The sequence below is a fragment of the Petaurus breviceps genome, unplaced genomic scaffold, assembly GCF_028583685.1.
Source record: "Petaurus breviceps papuanus isolate PSGF00001 unplaced genomic scaffold, PetGlider_PUasm1.0 188, whole genome shotgun sequence".
NCBI classification, from domain to species: Eukaryota; Metazoa; Chordata; class Mammalia; order Diprotodontia; family Petauridae; genus Petaurus; species Petaurus breviceps.
The window spans coordinates 5,326,742-5,346,699 of NW_027185804.1; the positions used below are offsets into that span (position 1 = coordinate 5,326,742).

A 19,958-nucleotide genomic window follows, 5' to 3' on the forward strand; every position below is an offset into this window, starting at 1 on the left:
TTCTGGGAGACCTATAATTCTTAATTTCCCTCTATGTATTCTGTCTTTGAGATCATTGTGTTTTGCTTGTATGGAAAGTATGCTTTTCTTTTAATGTTATTGCCTTTTATTTCTCTTCTTTGAGACTGCTCTTCACTTCGGTATATTTGCATTTATAATCATTTATCCACTCTTTATCCTCTTTGGTGAGACAACATAGTGGATACAAATTTTTCTATTCTGATACTTATTTCTGTGAAAGCCATCGATTATGTTGTCACAATGTTTGTTTCTGTTTTAAACCATTTAAGAACATTGTGCTGTGGTGCCATTATCTCCTCAATATCCACAGAGTCCTTTATATCTCATCAGATTTTGAATCATTTTCATTTGTTTTGTAGTATTTACTGAGAGATGCCTAAACTTGTTTACTAGATATAGAGTCCATATTTCTTCCCTTCTGTTAATATCTCTGCTGTTGGTTTATCTGATGATGCTCAAGGCTTTTGAGGTTTTTTTTCTTCCTGAAATAGTTGGTAATTTCAGTCTCTCTCCCCCTTTTTTCCACTATTGCTCAGTTTCTGACTCCCTCCCCTCTGAAGGCAGTCTCCCTAATGGTTGGATCTCAAAGTATCTCAGCCTTCCAGTGGGTTGGGCAATTTATAGTTCACCAGCCTTAAGTGTCTGTCTCAAGTGACTTCTGGATCACAGAACTGACCTCAGCTTGATTCTAGGCCCTTTAGTGGAATGCTGCATAGTTCCCCACATGTGTCCTGTTCCATTCCCTCTGTTCCTCAGTTCTCTAACCCACTAGCACAGAGTCCTATAAAGCTACTATCACAATCTGAGCAAACTCTTTGGACTTTGGTTCTTCATAAAATTAGGAGGAGGGGAGAGAGTGTCAGAGTGTAGAGTTGAGTTCTATCAGTTAAGACACATGTACTTCCTTGTTCCCTGTTTCTCTACTATCTTGAGGAGTTTTGCTGTAGCACAAAGTGTTACCACATGGCTACTAGGGCCTGAGCAAATTTCTGCTGTTTTGGAGTTTGGCTCTCCATTACATTAGGAAGAGGGAAAGGAGGTTAGGTTGTAGAGATGAATTATTTTTTAAGACTGTGGGTTGGCTTGTACAACCCTGTTGCCTGGAGCATCTTGGGCGATGTGGGAGAGGGAGTTACATGATACTCATTAGGGGTTAGGAAATTTTGGCCTTCTCTGATGTTGGTTCATAACATTTTTATCATAATTGGGCTTTTATGTCTTAGTGGAGATAGCTGAAATTGCTTTATATCTATATGTAATTTCTATTTTACAGAGGTTTGAGAGGTTCTGAAGAAGAGAGAAAATATATACTCTGCCATCTTGTTGGTCATGTGACATAGAAGTCCTACTTGTTGAATTTTTTTTTTATATTTAATATTTTATTTTTTTCCCAATTACATGTAAAAAAAACTGTGAATTGGCCTAACTACTCTGGAAAGAAATTCAGAATTATGTTAACTAACTAAAATGACCATCTCAGTGCTAGGCATATATTCAAAGAAGGCCAAGGACAGAAAGGTTCCACACATATCACAATATTTAAAGCAACATCTTTTTGTAGTAGAAAAGAACAATAAACAAAATAGATTCCCCTTGTTTGGAAAAATGGGTAAACTATGGAACATTAATATAAAAGCATAGGGAGACTTATAGGAAGTGATGATGAATAAAACAGGCAGAACCAGGAAAACAACAATGATAATAATTAAAACAATATAAGTAAAAAGAATAAAAACCTTAGACTGTATAAATGGAAAAGATTTGAGAAAATATATCTGTCTTTATTATAATGGTGAGAAACTATGGGTGTGGAATATTTCATGGTCAAATTTACAGTCTGTTAATTTGGCTGAACTATTTTTTCCTCTAAAAAAAAACAAACCTCTGTTAGAAAGGATGCATTGTAGGGTAGGAGAGGAAAAAGAACATTTTATAATGTAAGAAAATAAGTAAAAACAATTTTTAAAAAAGCTTGCAGTTATAAAAATTTGATCTGAATTTAATGATCTACAGTGGCCACATTCTGCAAGTCCATTGGATAGTGATGATATTATTAAAGAAAACAATTCTCATAGCAAGTTGCTTGTAACTTGGACTAGGATGCTGAAGTGTTTAACTGATACTGAAATGAAAGCATATTTGGGATACTTCTCAAATGTCAAAGCATGCTGATAAGCAATTAAGATAATTTTGAGAGCAAGAAAACAGCTCACAAAGTTATTTCAACTTTTGATTCAATACAGAATACCTCACTTAATCAATCCTTAGAGGGAGGTTCCTATATATACAGTTTGTTGTATTTTTAAAATGGGATTTGAGAGTTAGGGTCAAGGAAGAGAACATTTTTCCTTCTTCTCAGTGTTCTGATACTAGCTAATCCACAATCAGGCTTTAACTTAGATTAATTCTTACCTTAAACTACTGAGGACTGCCCCCTATTCTAATCATATAGCATACAAGTCTTTGGCATATACTCTGCTTCACTTAGAATGTTTGCCCTCCACACCATCTGTCTAAGTCCTTCTCTTCTTTGAAGACCCAATTCAGATACTACCTCCCTTATAAAGCCTCCCCTGCCACCACCAGACAAAAATACCTCTCCCACAATTTTTTTATATTACTTGGTACTAATTTCACTTTTCCTTTTATCAAGATTATTTGCATACTTGTCCTTCCCTTCCTATTGTAAGTTAGTAAGGAAGATTTGTATCTCCAGAAATTGACACAGTGTCCTATACTGGAAGGCAATTAATATAGCATAGCAAATGTAGAATAGTATAGCAGAAAGTGCGTTATCACTGGAGTCCAAAGGAACTGGATTCAAATTCCACCTTCTGGTACTATCTGTGGGACCCTGGGCTGAATCTCAGTTTCCACATCAGTAAAATGAAGGTGTTGGACTGCGAAGTCCGTCCCTTCCAGCTCTAGATTTATGATCCTTTGATCCTAAATGCTGATTTTTTTGATTATGTCCTGAGTCAAAGGTAGTGATTGAAGAAACAGTGGAGTTACAGAAACTATAGCATCAACAGAGAAGGTGTCTATAGCAAACAATATGGAAATGTTGTCATTCAAAGAGGTAATGGTGATCACAGCAGAGCTGGGAAAGGCACAAGTTATACCACTGGTGAACAGCTGCTGTCTCCCATTCCTGGGATGGTCTCCCTTTCTACTTCTGCTTATGATAACCTTGTCTCCCTTCAAGATTCAACTCCTAACTGCTGCAACAGGCTTTTCTTTTCAATGTGTCCTTAGAGAAATTGAATTGGACTGGGATCCCCTGAAGACGCCCTGCCTCAGCGTGACCTCTAACTAGTTTCCAAAATGTGGTGCTCCAGGGGCAGCTAGGTGTCGCAGTGAATAGAGCACTGGCCCTGGAGTCAGGAAGATCTGAGTTCAAATCCGGCCTTGACACTTAACTAGCTGTGTGACCTTGAGCAAGTCACAACCCCAATTTCCTTGCCTTCCCCCTCAAAAAAAAATGTGCTCCAGCAAAAACTGATGCCATAGGTTACAGCTTGCTTCACTCGCCAAAGGAAGGGATTTGAAACTGTCAAGAAAATAATTGTGGCTATGGTTGTACTAGAAAATTAAATTTTCTATTTTCTTCTTCTGGGGTATAACATATGTTCTGATTTCTTGTAGTCCCCAAATTCTCCAACTATCTTCACTGTATGTATTACAAGACAGAAAAGGGTTATTTTACTTTTTTTATTATAGCTGCATGGAAATCAAAAGATTAGCGACAATTTTAGGGAAAATGTCATTAATAGTCACACATTTATGCTTTTAAGCATCAGATTTTGATACTCTGAGTTTATGAAAAATAACTACAAGCTTTATTCCTCAACAGAAAGACAATTTGAGAGGCTCCTAATCCCAGAACTCTTGCATGGCCATAAACCTACTGTTGTTAGCTGCTCACTATTCTGATCCCAGAAACAGAATGTTCTCTTTAAAGATTCCACTTAAGAGAACAATTGTCAGAACCTTTGGTTCTTTATTCTTGTGTATTTTCAAACTTTACTTTCAGGAACACAGAATCTTTTCATTTCTGCTGCAAAAGCTAATCCCTCTTCAAAAGTCATTACATAATTTTAATTGGCAGGAACAGGAAGAAGGACTAATGGAAGCAGATAAGGATGGATGTGAACAAAATGGTTCCTTTTCTAACATGCTAAAAGTTTACATGTTCAAATGAAATTTTCTTTTGAAAAGCTAGTTACATGGCACCAAAAGAATTTTTCATGAAATGGGAAATGCAAAACAAAAAGGTCATTAAATAACCATCTAGATATCCAAATTCAACTCTGAATTTAATGCGACCTGAGAAAAGGGAATAGTTTGGTTTAGATCAGACTCTGGTGTCTCTGTTGCTGAATAATCTGGGTCAGCTATAGTGCCCTCTGTACTTGGGTAAAATGAGGAATTTCAATGATCTCTAAGGTTCTGCCCACTTTTAGAGCCTATAATACTTTAGTATGAAAAATACACTGTAATAATTGAGTCATGTAAAGTCCAATTCCTAAAATAAAGAAAATATTATAAACACTGAAAAAAATCACTTTGCATGAGATTAAAAATCCAAGTAATTCCACTAAAATTCATATAGGAAATGATAAAGATTGTTTTAAAAAATAAAAAAAAATTGATAGAGAACAAGAGATGAAAGAGATTAACAGGAAAACCCCAGGAAGAGAAGGACTTATAATGACCACTGACAAAGGCAGAATGCTCAAAAATGGAAAAACACTGTCACAGCAATCCTTAGAAAGAAGAAAACACCCAAGAGCTGGAATAATGCTATTATCCTGATACACACACAGGAAAGAAAACTGGTCAAGAATGGGAAAGCCACAAGCAGCCTTATCTGCTTCCTGTCTATGGGCCATAAAGTTTTCCCCCAGGTACAGAACTCCTGACCTAGTGTAACAAGGGCTTTAAACAAAACAGCAACAACAAACAAACAAACAAAAGAACAAGCAGATGATGAGCATTTTATTTCATATGAGCAGATAGATAGTCTAAAAACCTGCATCCCAAGAAGGGTCAAATTAAAAAGAAAGACTTTATGTGTTTACCACATATGAGAGTCAAACCTTTGTACTCTTATCTTCTAAAATAATAGGACCATATTTGCCAGTTGGTTTTTTTTAAAGTAGCATATTAGCCCCAAACCTACTAAAGTATGTCTATCATGTTCTTAAAATTGAATATTTGTTGCATTTGGTTTTCTCTTCTTCACAGGGTATGCAGCCCTCAGGTCTAAAAGATCTTTTTACATAAGTAAAAACAAACAAACAAAAAAAAAACATTGGGAAAATGGAGCAGAGATCTTGATCAGGTAGGCCTTACTACTCTTGCCTATCTCCTGTTTTAGTTTTCATTTTCAAAATTTAGGATTAATCAATCAACCTACAAATATTTACAACATTTACAAATAATAATAATGATATCAAGCATTTATGTAGGATTTACTATGTGCCTGGCACTGTGTTAAAGTGCTTTACAATTATTATCTCATTTAGTCCTCACAACAACCCTGGAAGGTAGGTGCTATTATCCTTATGTTACAGTTGACGGAACTGAAGAAGCCCATAGTTAAGTGACTTGCCAGGGATACACAGCTAATGAGGGTGTGAGGCTGGATTTGAACTCAGGTCTTCCTGAGTTCATGTTCAGTGCTCTAGTAAGAAATGTGTTAAAACACTTGGTATAAATCCTTGACCACAAGAAGTCCACAATCTAATTAAATACAAATACATGAAACAACCTAATGAAGACTACAAGTCTTTAATATTTCTAGTGAAATAGTATTTATGTATTTTATGATGATATGAGATAGTAAAGATAAAAAATTACTTCATATAGTCATGAAGGAAGTTGGAAGTGTGGAAGTTGAATTTTCATTCTCAAGTATCTATTTCACTACATGAGATCCTAGTAGAGGCATTATGGAGAAAAGAAAAGAAAGCAAGACTTGGAATATGAAGTTATGAGTCTGAATCCCTGCTCTGCCACCTATACCTGTGTGACCTAGGAGAAATGCATAGAAAGAGGAATTCCATTAAAATAACTACAAGAATGAATAAAATATCTGAAAATTAATTTAATGGGGGCACATACTAGAATTATACAAATAAAACTGCAAAACACAGTACATAAATAAAAACTTACTAAATACATTGAGAAATATTCAATATTCATGGCTTCTTACACCACTATAATAAGGTCAATACTATTTAAGTGAATTTACAAACAGAGCACTCTACTAATCCAATTATAAAGGAATATTTTACAGAATACACTAGAATAATAACAAAATTCACATGATGAGAAAATAGATTAATAATTATTTTTTTGCTTTTTTGAGGGCAAATTGGGGTTAAGTGACTTGCCCAAAGTCACATGGCTAAGTAAGTACGTCAAGGGTCTGAGGCTGGATTTGAACTCAGGTCCTCCTGACTCCAGGGCTGGTGCTCTATTCACTGCTCCACCTAGCCACCCCTAGATTAATAATCTCAAGGGGAAAAAAAAAGTTGAGAACAAAGAAGATCAAGAATTAGCATTAAAAATACTATACTATACACCAGTAATTGTTGAAAGTATCTGGTACTGACTAAAAAAAAAAAGAGAGAAGTAGGTTTGTAGATAATCAAGCTCTAGAAGCTAACAAGTTGAGCATTCCCTGGCTAAATGAATCCAAGAAGATAAATGACTAGAAGAGGGGCTCCTCATGTGACAAAAATTGCTGAAAACCTGGAAATGGAAAGGAATGGGGCAGAAAACTGTTTTAGAGCAACACGCTACAATAATTATCACAATAAATTCCAAAATAATTAAAGGTCAATATTTTTCATCTCTGTCTGTCTGTCTCTCTCTTTCTCTTTCTCTCTCCCCCCATCTTCTTCCCTCCCTCCCTCTCTCTCTCTATATATATATTTTATATACATATGTGTGTATAGATAGATAGAAAGATATGTATATATATAGATATATTTCACAATTTGATTTAGTGGATGATTTCATAACCAGCTAAGAGAATATGAAAAGGAAAACAGAAAAGTTTTATTACATAATAAAAGCAGGAACTTGCTTGAGCCCCCACTCTAACCACCTCCAATGCCTGTAAAATATGACTCTAAACACATTTTAGAGCTACAGAAACCACAAAGTGACAGAGAGAAACAAATCCCCTGCTGAAGGCAGCCTGGCAGGCCAGCAAGAAAGTATATCACCCAGGGCTGGGAGCCAAGCGCAGTCCCGCAGCACGGGCCCATACCCAGGGCAGCCCCAACCAGTGGCCCAGACTAGCCAGAGCAGACTTCAGGAGAGTGAATCACCAGAAGCTGTGGCAGTTTCCAGACTTCTCAACACATAAACACCAAAGAGGAAGTAAAAAGTCAGTAGGGAACTCTGTTGGAACTGGGTGATAGAAGAGTGCTATCCGGCCCCTGGGGTGAGAGGTGGTGAAGGCACATGGCTGCAGCTGTTGCTGTATGACTGCAGTTGCTGCTGCATGGCTGCCTCCAGAGCTCCCAGCCTGCAGATTGTAGGGAGACCAAGCAACCATTCCAAGGGTAACCACTCTTGCTCTGACCTGCTTGGATCTGTCTTGCAGTCTTAGGTAGTGGTCCTGGGGTGAGGAACACCAGTGTGCCAGAGATTGTGGTGACTGTAGAGAGGGTGCCCTCCTCATAGTTCTGACAACAACTCTGACAACTGCAAAAACTGCAGCAATTTGGGACACATCTCTCTCCACTTTGGAAGCAGAGTTCTACCATGGCAGAGATCTGAAAAGTCTAGTAATTGGCTGGCAAGATGAGCAAACAGAGGAAGCACAATAAGATTATAGAATCCTTTTTTGGGGACAAAGAGGATCAAAAACATAGAACCAGAAGAATACAACAAAGTCAAAACTCCTTAATCAAAAGCTTCTAAGAAAAATATAAATTGGTCACAAGCCATGGAGGAGCTCAAGAAGGATTTTGAAAATGGAGGAGCTCAAGAAGGATTTTGAAAATGGAGGAGCTCAAGAAGGATTTTGAAAATCAAGTAAGAGGAGTGGAGGAAAAATTGGGAAGAGAAATGAGAATGATGCAAGAAAATAATGAAAAGCTAGTCAACAGCCTTTTATATACATATGTGTGTATAGATAGATAGAAAGATATGTATATATAGATATATTTCACAATTTGATTTAGTGGATGATTTCATAACCAGCTAAGAGAATATGAAAAGGAAAACAGAAAAGTTTTATTACATAATAACACCTCAAAAATAGTCTAACTCAAATGGCAAAAGAGGCCCAAAAAGCCAATGAGGAGAAGAATGCCTTAAAAAGAATAATTCCCTCAGAATTAGATTGGAGCAAATGCAAGCTAATGACTTTATGAGAAATCAAGAGACTATAAAACAGATACAAACAAATGAAAAAATAGAAGGCAATGTGAAATACCTCACTGTAAAAACCACTGACCTGGAAAATAGATCCTGGAGAGATCATTTAGAAATTACTGGACTACCTGAAAGCCATGATCAAAAAAAGAACCTAGAAATCATCCTTGAAGAAATTCTCAAGGAAAATTGGCCTGATATTTTAGAACCAAAGGGCAAAATAGAAATTGAAAGAACTCACCGATAGCCTCTTGAAAAAGATCCCTAAAAGAAAATTCCTAGGAATATCACAGCCAAATTCCAGAGTTCCCAGGTCAAGGAGAAAATATTACAAGCAGCCAGGAGGGAACAATTTTACTATTGTGGAAACACAATCAGGATAAAACAATATCTAGCAGTTTCTACATTAAGGGATCACAGGGCTTGGAATATGATATTCCAGGTCAGAGGAGCTAGGATTAAAACCAAGAATCACCTACCCAGCAAAAGTGAGTATAATGCTTCAGGGGAAAATATAGTCATGCAGTGAAATAGAGGACTTTGAAGCATTATTGAAGAAAAAACCAGAGATGAACAAAAAATTTGTCTTTCAAATACAAGAAGCAAGAGAAGCATGAGAAGGTAAACAGGAAAAAGAAATCATAAGGAACTTATCAAAGTTGAACTATTCATATTCCTACATGGAAACATGATAATTGTAACTCATAAGACTTTTCCTCAGTATGAGGATAATTGAAGGAAATATATATACACATATATACACACACACATATATACATGTAAACATACATATATATGCATATATAGGAGGGTGTATGTGTATATAAATATATATGAGTGTGTGCATATGTATGTACATGTATACACAGACAGAGGGCACAGGATCAGTTGAATAGGAAAGGATGATATCTAAAAAATAAAATTAAGAGGTGAGAGAGGAATATGATGATAGGAGATAGGGAAAGACAGAACAGAATACATTATCTCATATAAAAGAGGCAAGAGAAAACTGTTACAATGGAGGGGAAGAACAGGAAGCCAAAAGGGAATGGGTCAACCTTACTCTCATTGAATTTGGCTTAAGGAGAGAATAACATACATACTAAATTGGGTATCTTACCCTACAGGAAAGTAAGAGGGAAGGGGATAAGAAGGAGGATGATAGAAGAGAGGGCAGATTGAGAGGGAAGGTAGTTAGAAGAATACACTTTTGAAAAGGGACAGGGTCAAACTAGAAAATAGAGTAAGTGGGGGGCGGGATAGGATGAAGGGTAATAAATATAGTTAGTCTTTCACAATACACCTACTACGGAAATGTTTTATGTAACTACACATGTACAACCCATACTGAATTGCTTATCTTCTCAGTAGGAGTGGGTGATGAGGGAAGAAGGGAAAAAATCTGGAAATCAAAGTTTTAAAATCAGATGTTAAAAAAATTATTATTATTATTTTTACATGCAACTGGTAAATAAGATATACAGGCACTGGGGTATAGAGATCCATCTTGCCCTACTGAAGGGTCAGAGCAGGGATGAGGGAGGAGAGAGGAGAGAGCAGACTGGGGCAAGGAGCATTCAGTGGGATCACTATTTTGGGGTTGTGGGTAGAGGAAAGACAGGGAGAAAATCTGTAACTCAAAACCTTGTGGAGATGAATATTGAAAACTAAAAATAAACAAAAAAAAAAGGAAGAAAAGACTCTAGGGGAAAAGTACAGTATAAAACTACCAACAAAACTGGGGTGCTAGGATTGTAGTCTAGAATGTGTATCTGTAAGAAATCAAATTCTAGCTATACCTTCCCAGAACTGGAATGGGCTGTGGGCCAAAGCAGGGCTCTGTAGGTGCTTTGGCTGCTAGGAGCTCCAGTTGTTAGAAACAGGAGGGGTTATGGCATGTAGTAGCTTTCAGAAGCTTGCTGACTTAGTTTCTGATAAAAGTGAAAAATTAAGTTTTCTGCCTCCTGTGCATTTTAAGGACATATCACATCACAATAAAAATTACAATACATTTAGCTTAATTTGCTTTATGACTGAATGACAAAACTAACATACTACATAATTAAGCCCCAAGAAAAGTCTGAAAAGGGGAAAGCAGATTAAATTAGGACTATATATAAGACTAAAATGTATTTAAATACATTAAATATAAATTAAGTATATAGGACTAAAATATATTTAAAAGAAAAAAATCTAATAGTAAAAGTTTTCTTAGCTTCATGACAGGTGACTTGACCTAAAATGAAAAGTTTCTCATCATCTTCCTTAAGAGAACATTACAGAACCCAGAATAGACATACCTAATTGTTGAAACAGAAGAGCCACACTGGTGCCTGTGACAGGAAGACTATCATGTAAAGGAGTCTGTATCAGCTGTCTGTCTCCTGCTCCCAAGGAAAATAGCTTCTGTAGAGAAAAAAAAATTGCTTCTTTATCTAGAGTAAACAGAAGAAAATATCTGAAAACATAGGGTTTCACTTTTCAACTTTAAGAATATAGTTTTACTGTTGTACACAAGAAGATTTCAACTTTTAGAATTTTAGTTCAAGCTCTTTTGCAGAAACTAAAGTAACTCACTAGACAGGAATAGGCCTCTGGGGCTGCTCTGCCTTAGGCTAGGCCCCTCATTAAACTGCTTCAACTAAAGCAGTAAGGGCAGCGTTCATCAATCCATTAGAAAGCATTTTGAAAGTGTTTTGTATGTGCCAGGCACTAAGGTTAGAGTGATAATGGAACCACAGAAATGAAACAACCCCTGCCCTCCCACAGTTTACAACTGCATGACACATTCAGTTCACAAACATGGATGAGAGCAAATAGAACTTAGTAGAAAATAAATATATTTAATGTTTAAAGAATTGAGTTACTATCATCTAATGTTAAAAATTCCTCATTTTTATATATTCATATGATTTTTTAAAGAAAAAAGTAAGAACAGAAGATACACACGGTTTCCAAAAATTTTCATTAGGTTATAAAAAACAGTAAAATTAATCAAAGAAAAGTCTCCCAAAGTCAAATTCCCTTCAAGACTAAATCAAACCCTGACTGTAGGCTCAGCCAGCATGTGTTCTGTTAGGAAAGAGGAGGCAGATAAGATGATGGGATGAGGAGGGTGGAAAATGGGGAAAAGAAGGCAAAGAGGAGGCTTTGAGGGACAGACCACAATGACAAACTGATGCTGCCCACAGTACTCCAGAAGATAATGTATGTTTTTACTAAAAAAAATGTTTTAAATATTTTAAAAAGTAATGTATGTATCTCATTCCCTTTGAGAAATGTTCTTTAATATCCTTCAACAACAGTCCAGAAAAAAAAAATTTCACACCACCTTTTAAAAACAAACTCCAAGGGCTCCTTATTGTTTCCACAAGCAAATATAAAATCTTATTAAAGTTCTTCAAAGTCTGACTCCCTCCTGTCTAGTCTTCTTACACCTAACTCCTTACCATGTACTATGCAATCCAATAACACTCCTTACTGCTCTATGAACACCAAGCATGTTGACTGGCTATCCCCTTTCTCATCTTTGCCTCCTAGCTTTCCTGGTTCCCTTAAAATCTGGGATAAAACCCCACCTGCTATAAGATATCTTTTCCAGTCCTCCACCACTAACCTCAATTTACCCTACATCTGTACAACATCATTTGCACGGCTGTCCCCCCTCCCCATTTAGGCCGTGGGCTCCTTTAGAGCAGGGGCTGAGGTTTTTGTGTGTTTGTGTTTTTTTTCTTTTGCCTTTCTGTGTATCTTCAACATGTAGCACAGTGCCTACCATGCTCTAGGAACTTAGTAAATGTTAGATGACTGACTGATGGTAAATGTGTAACAGAGTTTCTGATAATTTCCTTTATTTCTTCTTCAATTGTTGCAAATTCTTTTTTTTTCATTTTTGATATATACAATTTGTTTTTCTATTCTCTTTAAGTTAGGTTAACTAACTTTATTTTATTAGTTTTTAAAATAAGCTCTCAGTTTATCAATTTGATTGTCTTTTTGTTTTCAATTTTATAAATCTTCAATTTTCAGAATTTCTACTTTGTTATTTAGTTGGAAATTTGTGATTTGTTCAAATATTTTTTAAAATTTTGTGCTCAGTTTACTGATTTGTTTTGATAAAAGTATTTAGAGATTTAAATTTTCTTCTCAGAATTGTTTTAGCTGCATATCATAAGTTTTTGCATGTGCCCTAACTTCTGTCATGATGGAATTTTCTGTTGGTTCTATATTTTTTCTTCAACTCATAGTTTCTTTAGAATTGTTATTTAGTCTCTAATTACATTTAAATTGTTTATTTAAGAATATTTTATTGAAAGTAATTCTTCTGTAGTATGATCAGTAAATAATATATTTAGTATTTCTGCTTTTCTACATTTACTGGTGGAGTCTTTATGTCCCAATATATTATAAATTGTAAAGGTGGTAGAGTCAGCTGAGCAATATGTAAATTCTTTCCTATTCCCATTCAATAAGCATTAGACAGCTACCATCTCAACTTTTTCTGAAGTTCTATTTAGGTTCTTAATTTCTTTCTTATCTTTTGGTTAGTACTATCTAGGTCTGAAAGGAATACATTAAGGTCCCCCACAGTTATAATTTTAATTTCTCCCTATAATTTAGTTATCTTTTTAAAAGTATTTAGATACTATGTAATTATGTGCATCTATATTAGTTGTTGATATTCTTTATCTTTATGTAGTTTTTAGTAGTACAATTTAGTTTGACTTCCCTAGTTACCTCTTCTTAGTCTTTTCTGTTGCCTTATTTGAGATCACGATTGCTATCTTTGCTTTTTTAAAGGTCAGCAGAAACATAATAGATTTTGCTATAGCTCCTCATTTTATCTTTGTAAAACTTTGTGTTTCAAAGGTATTGTTTATAAATGACATACTATGGGATCCTGTTTTCTAATAAATTCTGTTATCTATTTCTGTTTTATGAGTGAGTTCATTTGCAGTTATGACTTAATTATATATTTTCTTCCATCCTATCCTCCTTTTAATTCTACATCCCTATTTATGAATGACAGTGAAAGAAGAGAGGGAATTTTTAAAAATATTAAGTAACAATGTGATAAAGGATTGTTATAATATCTTATTTTTACAAAAATTATCAATAAGAGCCTAATTAGAACAATAAACTAAGGATAAAGGTAAGAAAAGTAAAATGGAGAAATTGGAGAATCTAGTTTAAAAAAAAAACAGCTCTACTAGAATTATATACATGTACATATTTAAAATTAAAGTTAAGGTAGAGTTCAAGTTACACAAAACCTAATTTGTTATTATGCCTATTGTAAAGAAAAATCCACCACCAAAATTAACCTTATGACCTAAGTAAACGATGGAATATTTGCTCTTTTTGTAAGACAGGCCATGGGGACAGTACTGAACTGAACTATGATCCTTTTTTTTTTTTTAAGAAAAATATTCCAAGAATTTATTTTTTACTTTCTTCATAAATTAAATTAACTGGGAAAATATTCCATTCTCCATCTCCTTTTTTCTTGCATTTACCTGAGAACCCCCAGTCGCTGGGACAAGGCATGCACAGAGGTTTGCAATGAGACTCTCCAAGGAGAAATTCAGACTATCCACATGCACAGTGTAGATCAGGCCCAGGCAAGCCTGCAAATAGAATAAGGGCAGATAATGAATACAGAGGCACAAGAGCTACTTCTCTACTACATGTGAAAAACTCAAGTTTTTCTTTGAGCCTACTAAGAATATTTTACTGTGAATATATAATAAATTTCATGAAGGAAATGTCATATATTTTATGAAATCTTACTCTATAAGAGAAACTTTGTAAAACAGTCTTTTCTGTTTAATTTCTAATTTTTTTTTTCATTAAACCTGGGAAAAATTGCTAGGTTGCTTTCACAAACTTCAAAAATCCCCCTGAGTTTTAAAAAGCAAACATTTTAAAACTTCCTTTAGCTGTAAATCTTCTAAATTCCACAAATTTGTTCCACAACAAAATTAAATGTGTTTTAGTTATAATTTAGGGCAGATATATTAGCATTTATACAGAGAAGCAGTCTCAGAATCAGCAACACTTGATTACAAAATCTGCTTCTGACTAATTACTATGTGACCTTAGACAAGGTACTCTGAGTAAATCAGGTGACTCTCTAAGTCTGTAAATTGAAGAGCATTTGCTGATCTGACTCCGGAAAGGAAGTTTCCTCACCAGGAATTCCCTATATCATTGAAATCATAGTCCCAATCTTTCCCTCCTGAAGAAAAGAAGAGAGTCATTGGTGTGTTTCAGGTTAGGATGAGTAAAGACTTCCCCTAAGAACTGGGACAGAGTTGCAATCACATATAGAAATGGTGATAAAATATTACACTTAGGAAATTTTTCTCAACTTTTAAAAAATAAATATGGGTGTTTTTGTCTTCCTTTGCTTAATTTTTCCCCTATATCTGTCCACAATTTTGCAATTCTGACAAATCAACATTTCTTAGTTCTTTCCTGTCATTTAATTTCTGTGGTATACAAATTATTTCCCTAATCCATGTATCATATCATCATTTAATTCTGAAAAATTACAAACAAAAAATAACTGCTGATGTGAAAATAACTCAGGATCCAAGGAAAGAAACCTTTGCAGCCCTACTGCATAAGCTTTGTGCTCCGTCTGGTGCTGGTAGAACAAGCTAAAACCTCCAACAGCCTGCTTGTTTTACTTGTACTTGAGAGCCACCTTCATGCTCATTACGTTCTTCCAAATGTCAAGTTTGTTTGGAATAATTTAAAAAGTAAGTATTTTCTTTATAATAAAAAATCATGCGTCATATACTTAGAGTATATCATAGATTATAAATTAGATTCTCAGGAGTTCAGCATAACCACATTAATTTATTGGATTTTCCATCCATCAGAAAAGATTCTATTCAGTTTGTGTTAATTTCACGTTATTGGGAAATTCTTAAACCTCTATTGAGACATTTAAAATCCAATAAGGTTGACACCAACATTCATTAAAAACAGATTTGCAAAATAGCACAGATGATGAATGACAGCTATGAGCCTCTTTACCCTGAAAATTTCTGGATAATCTAATCTGGACACCAACACCAAGCTTTTGGGAGCGAATACTTCTGCAGGCTGAATTAAGCCAGTCACCTCCTCTTCACCTTCAACGTCTTCTTGTTTTGTTCCCTAGAAAGCAGAGACAAACAATCAACAAATAAAAGTACTGTCCTTGGTTTGTCACTATTTGTGTGTCCATATGATCAAGGACTATGAATCACCTGATCGTCAGAAGACTTAAACCTGCACTGACAAAGAAAGCATGGCAAAGTGTAAACATTCTCCTAACCACATAAAGTGGAAGCTAGGAAGAAAGACAATCTGATATAGTTTTTTTTTATAAGAGTGGGGAAAAAAGACTAAAGGAAGTCACAGAATTCTGACACTTAATATTTATTTGTATTGCTACTGTTGTTACCTTGGCCAATCACTGATTCTCACCCCTACTTCTTCATTTTCTCATCTTTTAAACAAAGGGCTTAGCCTACATATAGTTTCTGAGGTTCCCTCCAGTTAGTTGTCAATTTTTGACTATGCCAAGGTCCCAGGAAGACAGAAACACTTCAGTCTGTTCAGGGAACAGGCTGCAAGCATCAGCCCAAGCTAAGGATGAAGAAGCTCATGACCCAAAGGATGACTGTGTGATGTGATGAATTTTTCTGGCAATAGCAGCTCATCAAGGTTATCAGTTATCTACTCAGGTGAAGAAAAGATAGGATGGAAAACCATGATAGGTGAAATTACAGCTCATTTAAAATATCAAAATAGGGGATACTTAATTCACTGTTCAAAAAACCCTCAAATTCCATTTAACCAGACATAAAGCTGGAGAAAAAAAAGCACCTACTAGACTATCATTATCTAAATAGAAACTCTTCTAGAATTGTAAGATCTGTCTGTATGTTTTACAGTGTTTAAAATAGTCACTCTTACAAGATCAGAGGAATCAGAGTTGAATAAGACTGTATAGACCAGTTAATTAAAATGAACATTATTACTTGAAAAGTCTTTATTCTTAAATCTTGTAAGAGTGACTTTGCTGATACAGAATAAGTAGTGGCACAGATGCCATCCATCCCATTAAGAACCAACCTAGTAGGGGGGCGGAGCCAAGATGGCGGAGTAGAAGCATGACCTTCCCGCAGCTCCAGCTTCCACCCTCCCCAATACATGTAAAAAGGGGACTCTAAACAAACTTTGGAGCTGCAGAACCCACAAAATGACACAGAGAAGCTAACCTCCCGCTGAGGACAGCCCGGCAGGCTGGCAGGAATCCAGCACAGCGCTCTGGGAACCGAGCCCAGGCTTTAGCCCCAGGGCAGGCCTGACCAGCCACTGGCCAGAGGGACTCCAGATCAGCAGCAGCTATGGCCGTTTCCAGATTTATCAACACATAGACACAAAGGACAAAGTGAGAGGTCAGTACAGTCAGGACTTTAGGACCAGTAAGTGGGAGTGCGTGGCTTTTACCCCCAGAGTGAAAAGTCTGGGGGGGGGGGGGCCCGCACAGCCAGCCAGCGCCAGTGGCGGCTTCAGCTCTTGGCCTGCAGAGTGTAGGGAGACCAAGCACCAGTCTGAGGGGTAATCGCTCTTGCTTTAACATGCTTGGACCTGGATTGCAGTCTAGGGTGGAGGTTCTGGGGTGTGTGTCCAGCTTGCCAGAGCATGTGGAGACCTCAGGGAGGGCACCCATCTAATACCTCCGGCAGCTGAGAAAACCCCAGCGTTTGGGATGAAAGCTCCCCTGTCTGGTGGCAGAGTTCTACTGTGGCAAAAAGCCCAAAAGTCAAGTAACTGAGTGGCAAAATGAGCAGGCAAAGGAAACAAAGCAGACAGAAGATTCCAACAATACACTCGTATTTTGGGGACAAAAAGGAGGAAAACAGTGAAGTCAGAACTCCTGCACCAAAAGCTTCAAAGGAAAATACAAGCTGGTTACAGGCCATAGAGGACCTTAAGAAAGATTTTGAAAACCAAATAAGAGAAGTGGAGGAAAAATTGGGAAGAGAAATGAGAACAATGCAAGAAAATTATGAAATGAGAGTCAACAGCCTGACTGAGGAAAATAATACCTTAAAAAAACAGACTGACTCAAATGGCAAAGGAGGCCCAAAAAGGCAATGAGGAGAAGAAGGCCTTAAAAAGCCGAATTTGCCAGATGGAAAAAGAATCTCAAAAACTCAATGAGGAGAATCATTTCTTCAGAATTAGATTGGAGCAAATGGAAGCTAATGACTTTATGAGAAATCAAGATGCTGTTAAACAGATCCAAACAAATGAAAGAATAGAAGGCAATGTGAAATATCTCATGGGAAAAACCACTGACCTGGAAAATAGATTCAGGAGAGATAATTTAAAAATTATTGGACTGCCTGAAAGCCATGATCAAAGTAAGAATCTAGAAATCATCCTCCAGGAAGTTCTCAAAGAAAACTGCCCTGATGCTTTAGAACCAGAGGGCAAAAGAGAAGTTGAAAGAATCCACCGATCACCTCCTGAAAAAGATCCCAAAAAGAAAACTCCTAGGAATATTATAGCCAGGTTCCAGAATTCCCATATTAAGGAGTGAATATTACAAGCAGCCAGGAAGAAACAATTTGAATATTGTGGAAACACAAGCAGGATAACCCAGGATCTGACAGCTTCTACACTGAGGGACTGAAGGGCTTGGAATATGATATTCCAGAGGGCAAAGGAGTTGGGATTAAAACCAAGAGTCACCTACCCAGCAAAACTGAGTATCATGTTTCAGGGGAAAATATGGTCATTCAGTGGAACAGAGGACTTTCAAGCATTCTTGCTGAAAAAACCAGAGTTGAATAGAAAATTTGACATTCAGATACAAGAAGCATGAGAAGGTGAACAGGGAAAAGGAATCATAAGGAATTTATCAAAGTTGAACTATTAACATTCCTACATGGAAAAACAATAATTGTAACTTATGAAACTTTTCTCAGTAGTTGAAGGGATTAGAAATATATATATTTGTCTATTTATGAGGGTATATGGGCATATGAATACATGTGAATATGTGTATATATGTTTACAGGTACACATAGATAGAGGGCACAGGACCAATTGAACAGGAAGGAATGATACTTAAAAGGTGAAATTAAGAGGTGAGAGGAATATAATGAGAGGAGATGGGGAGAGACAGATTGGGGTAAACTATCTCATACAGAAGAGGCAAGGGAAAATGGTTACAATGGAGGGGAAGAACAGGAAGGCAAAAGGGAATGGGTCAACCTTATTCCCATTGAATTTGGCTTGAGGAGGGAGTGAAATATACCCTGAATAGGGTATCTCACCCTCTAGGAGAATAGGGGGGGAAGGGGATGAGAGGGGGGATGATAGAAGGGAGGGTAGGCTGGGGGGTGGGGAGGGAAGTTGGAAGCACTCACTTTTGAAAATAGACAGGATCAAAGTAGAGAATAGAACAAGTGGGAGGTGGGATAGGAGGGAGGGAAATATAGTCAGTCTTTTTCAATATATCTACTATGTTATTGTTTTGCATTAGCCACACATGTACAACCTATACTGAATTGCGTATCTTCCCAGTAAGGGTGGGTGACAAGGAAGGAAGAGAATGAATCTGGAATTGAAAGTTTTAAAATAAAATATTCAAATATATATGTATATATATATATGTGTGTGTGTGTGTGTATATATACACTATTATTAATACCATCTTACATGTAATTGGGAAATAAGATATACAGGCACTGAGGCATAGAGATCCACTGGCAAAGTCGAAAGGGGTATGGGAGAAAATATGGGAGAGAGCAGATTGGAGGAGGGGATATCCTGTGGGACTGCTATTTTGGGGTGGTGGGTAGGGGAAAAACGGGGAGAAAATTTGTAACTCAAAATCTGGCGGAAACGAATGATGTAAATCAGAAGTTAATAAAGCATTAAAAAAAAAAAAAAGAACCAACCTAGTAGTTCTTCCTGGAGCTTTCTGAGAGATAAAAAAACAGTGTACAGTCAAGTCCATGCGAAAGATGAGACCAGAAAACCAGAGAAGTTAGCTTCCCATTCATCCTATTCTCTTTCTAAGAATAAAATTTCACCTATCATGGTTTTTGAGCATTTTCACATACACTATTTCGTTCTGTTGCAAAGGGAGAGTCACATTTTACAAGTGTTTGTTGGGACAGAGTGGGCAGAACCTGGAATACAGAGCAAAGTGATAATTTCTCCATTTGTTGAATGGGGGCAGGATGAATAAAGATGATCAGGAAGAAGATGATGATGAGAACCAGCATTTACATTAACACCTTAAGGTTTGCAAAACACTGTGCACACACAATCTCCATTGATTCTCATAACAACCTTGTTAGATAGGTGCTATTATTGTGTATATTTTATAGATATGGAAACTGAGGTTGAGAGAGGTTAAGTGACTTGCCCCAGGCCACACAGTTAGCAAGCCTCTGAGGCTATATATGAACTCAGGTCTTTTGGACTCCAAATCTAGCTTTTTCACCCACTGTGCCACCTTT

At 36.5% G+C, this 19,958-nt stretch overlaps 1 protein-coding gene across 2 annotated transcripts in view; it reads right to left on the reverse strand.

Annotated features, from left to right (window-relative positions):
* The window catches only part of SBF2 (SET binding factor 2), a 526,457-nt gene that overhangs the window by 280,317 nt on the left and 226,182 nt on the right, over positions 1-19,958 (reverse strand). For both annotated transcript variants that reach the window (XM_069091201.1, XM_069091202.1), the window contains exons 4-6: positions 15,463-15,585; positions 13,935-14,045; positions 10,719-10,824 (exon numbers count right to left, since the gene is read on the reverse strand). In XM_069091201.1, coding sequence (XP_068947302.1) covers positions 10,719-10,824; positions 13,935-14,045; positions 15,463-15,585 — 340 coding nt within the window. The remainder of the gene's footprint in view (positions 1-10,718; positions 10,825-13,934; positions 14,046-15,462; positions 15,586-19,958) is intronic.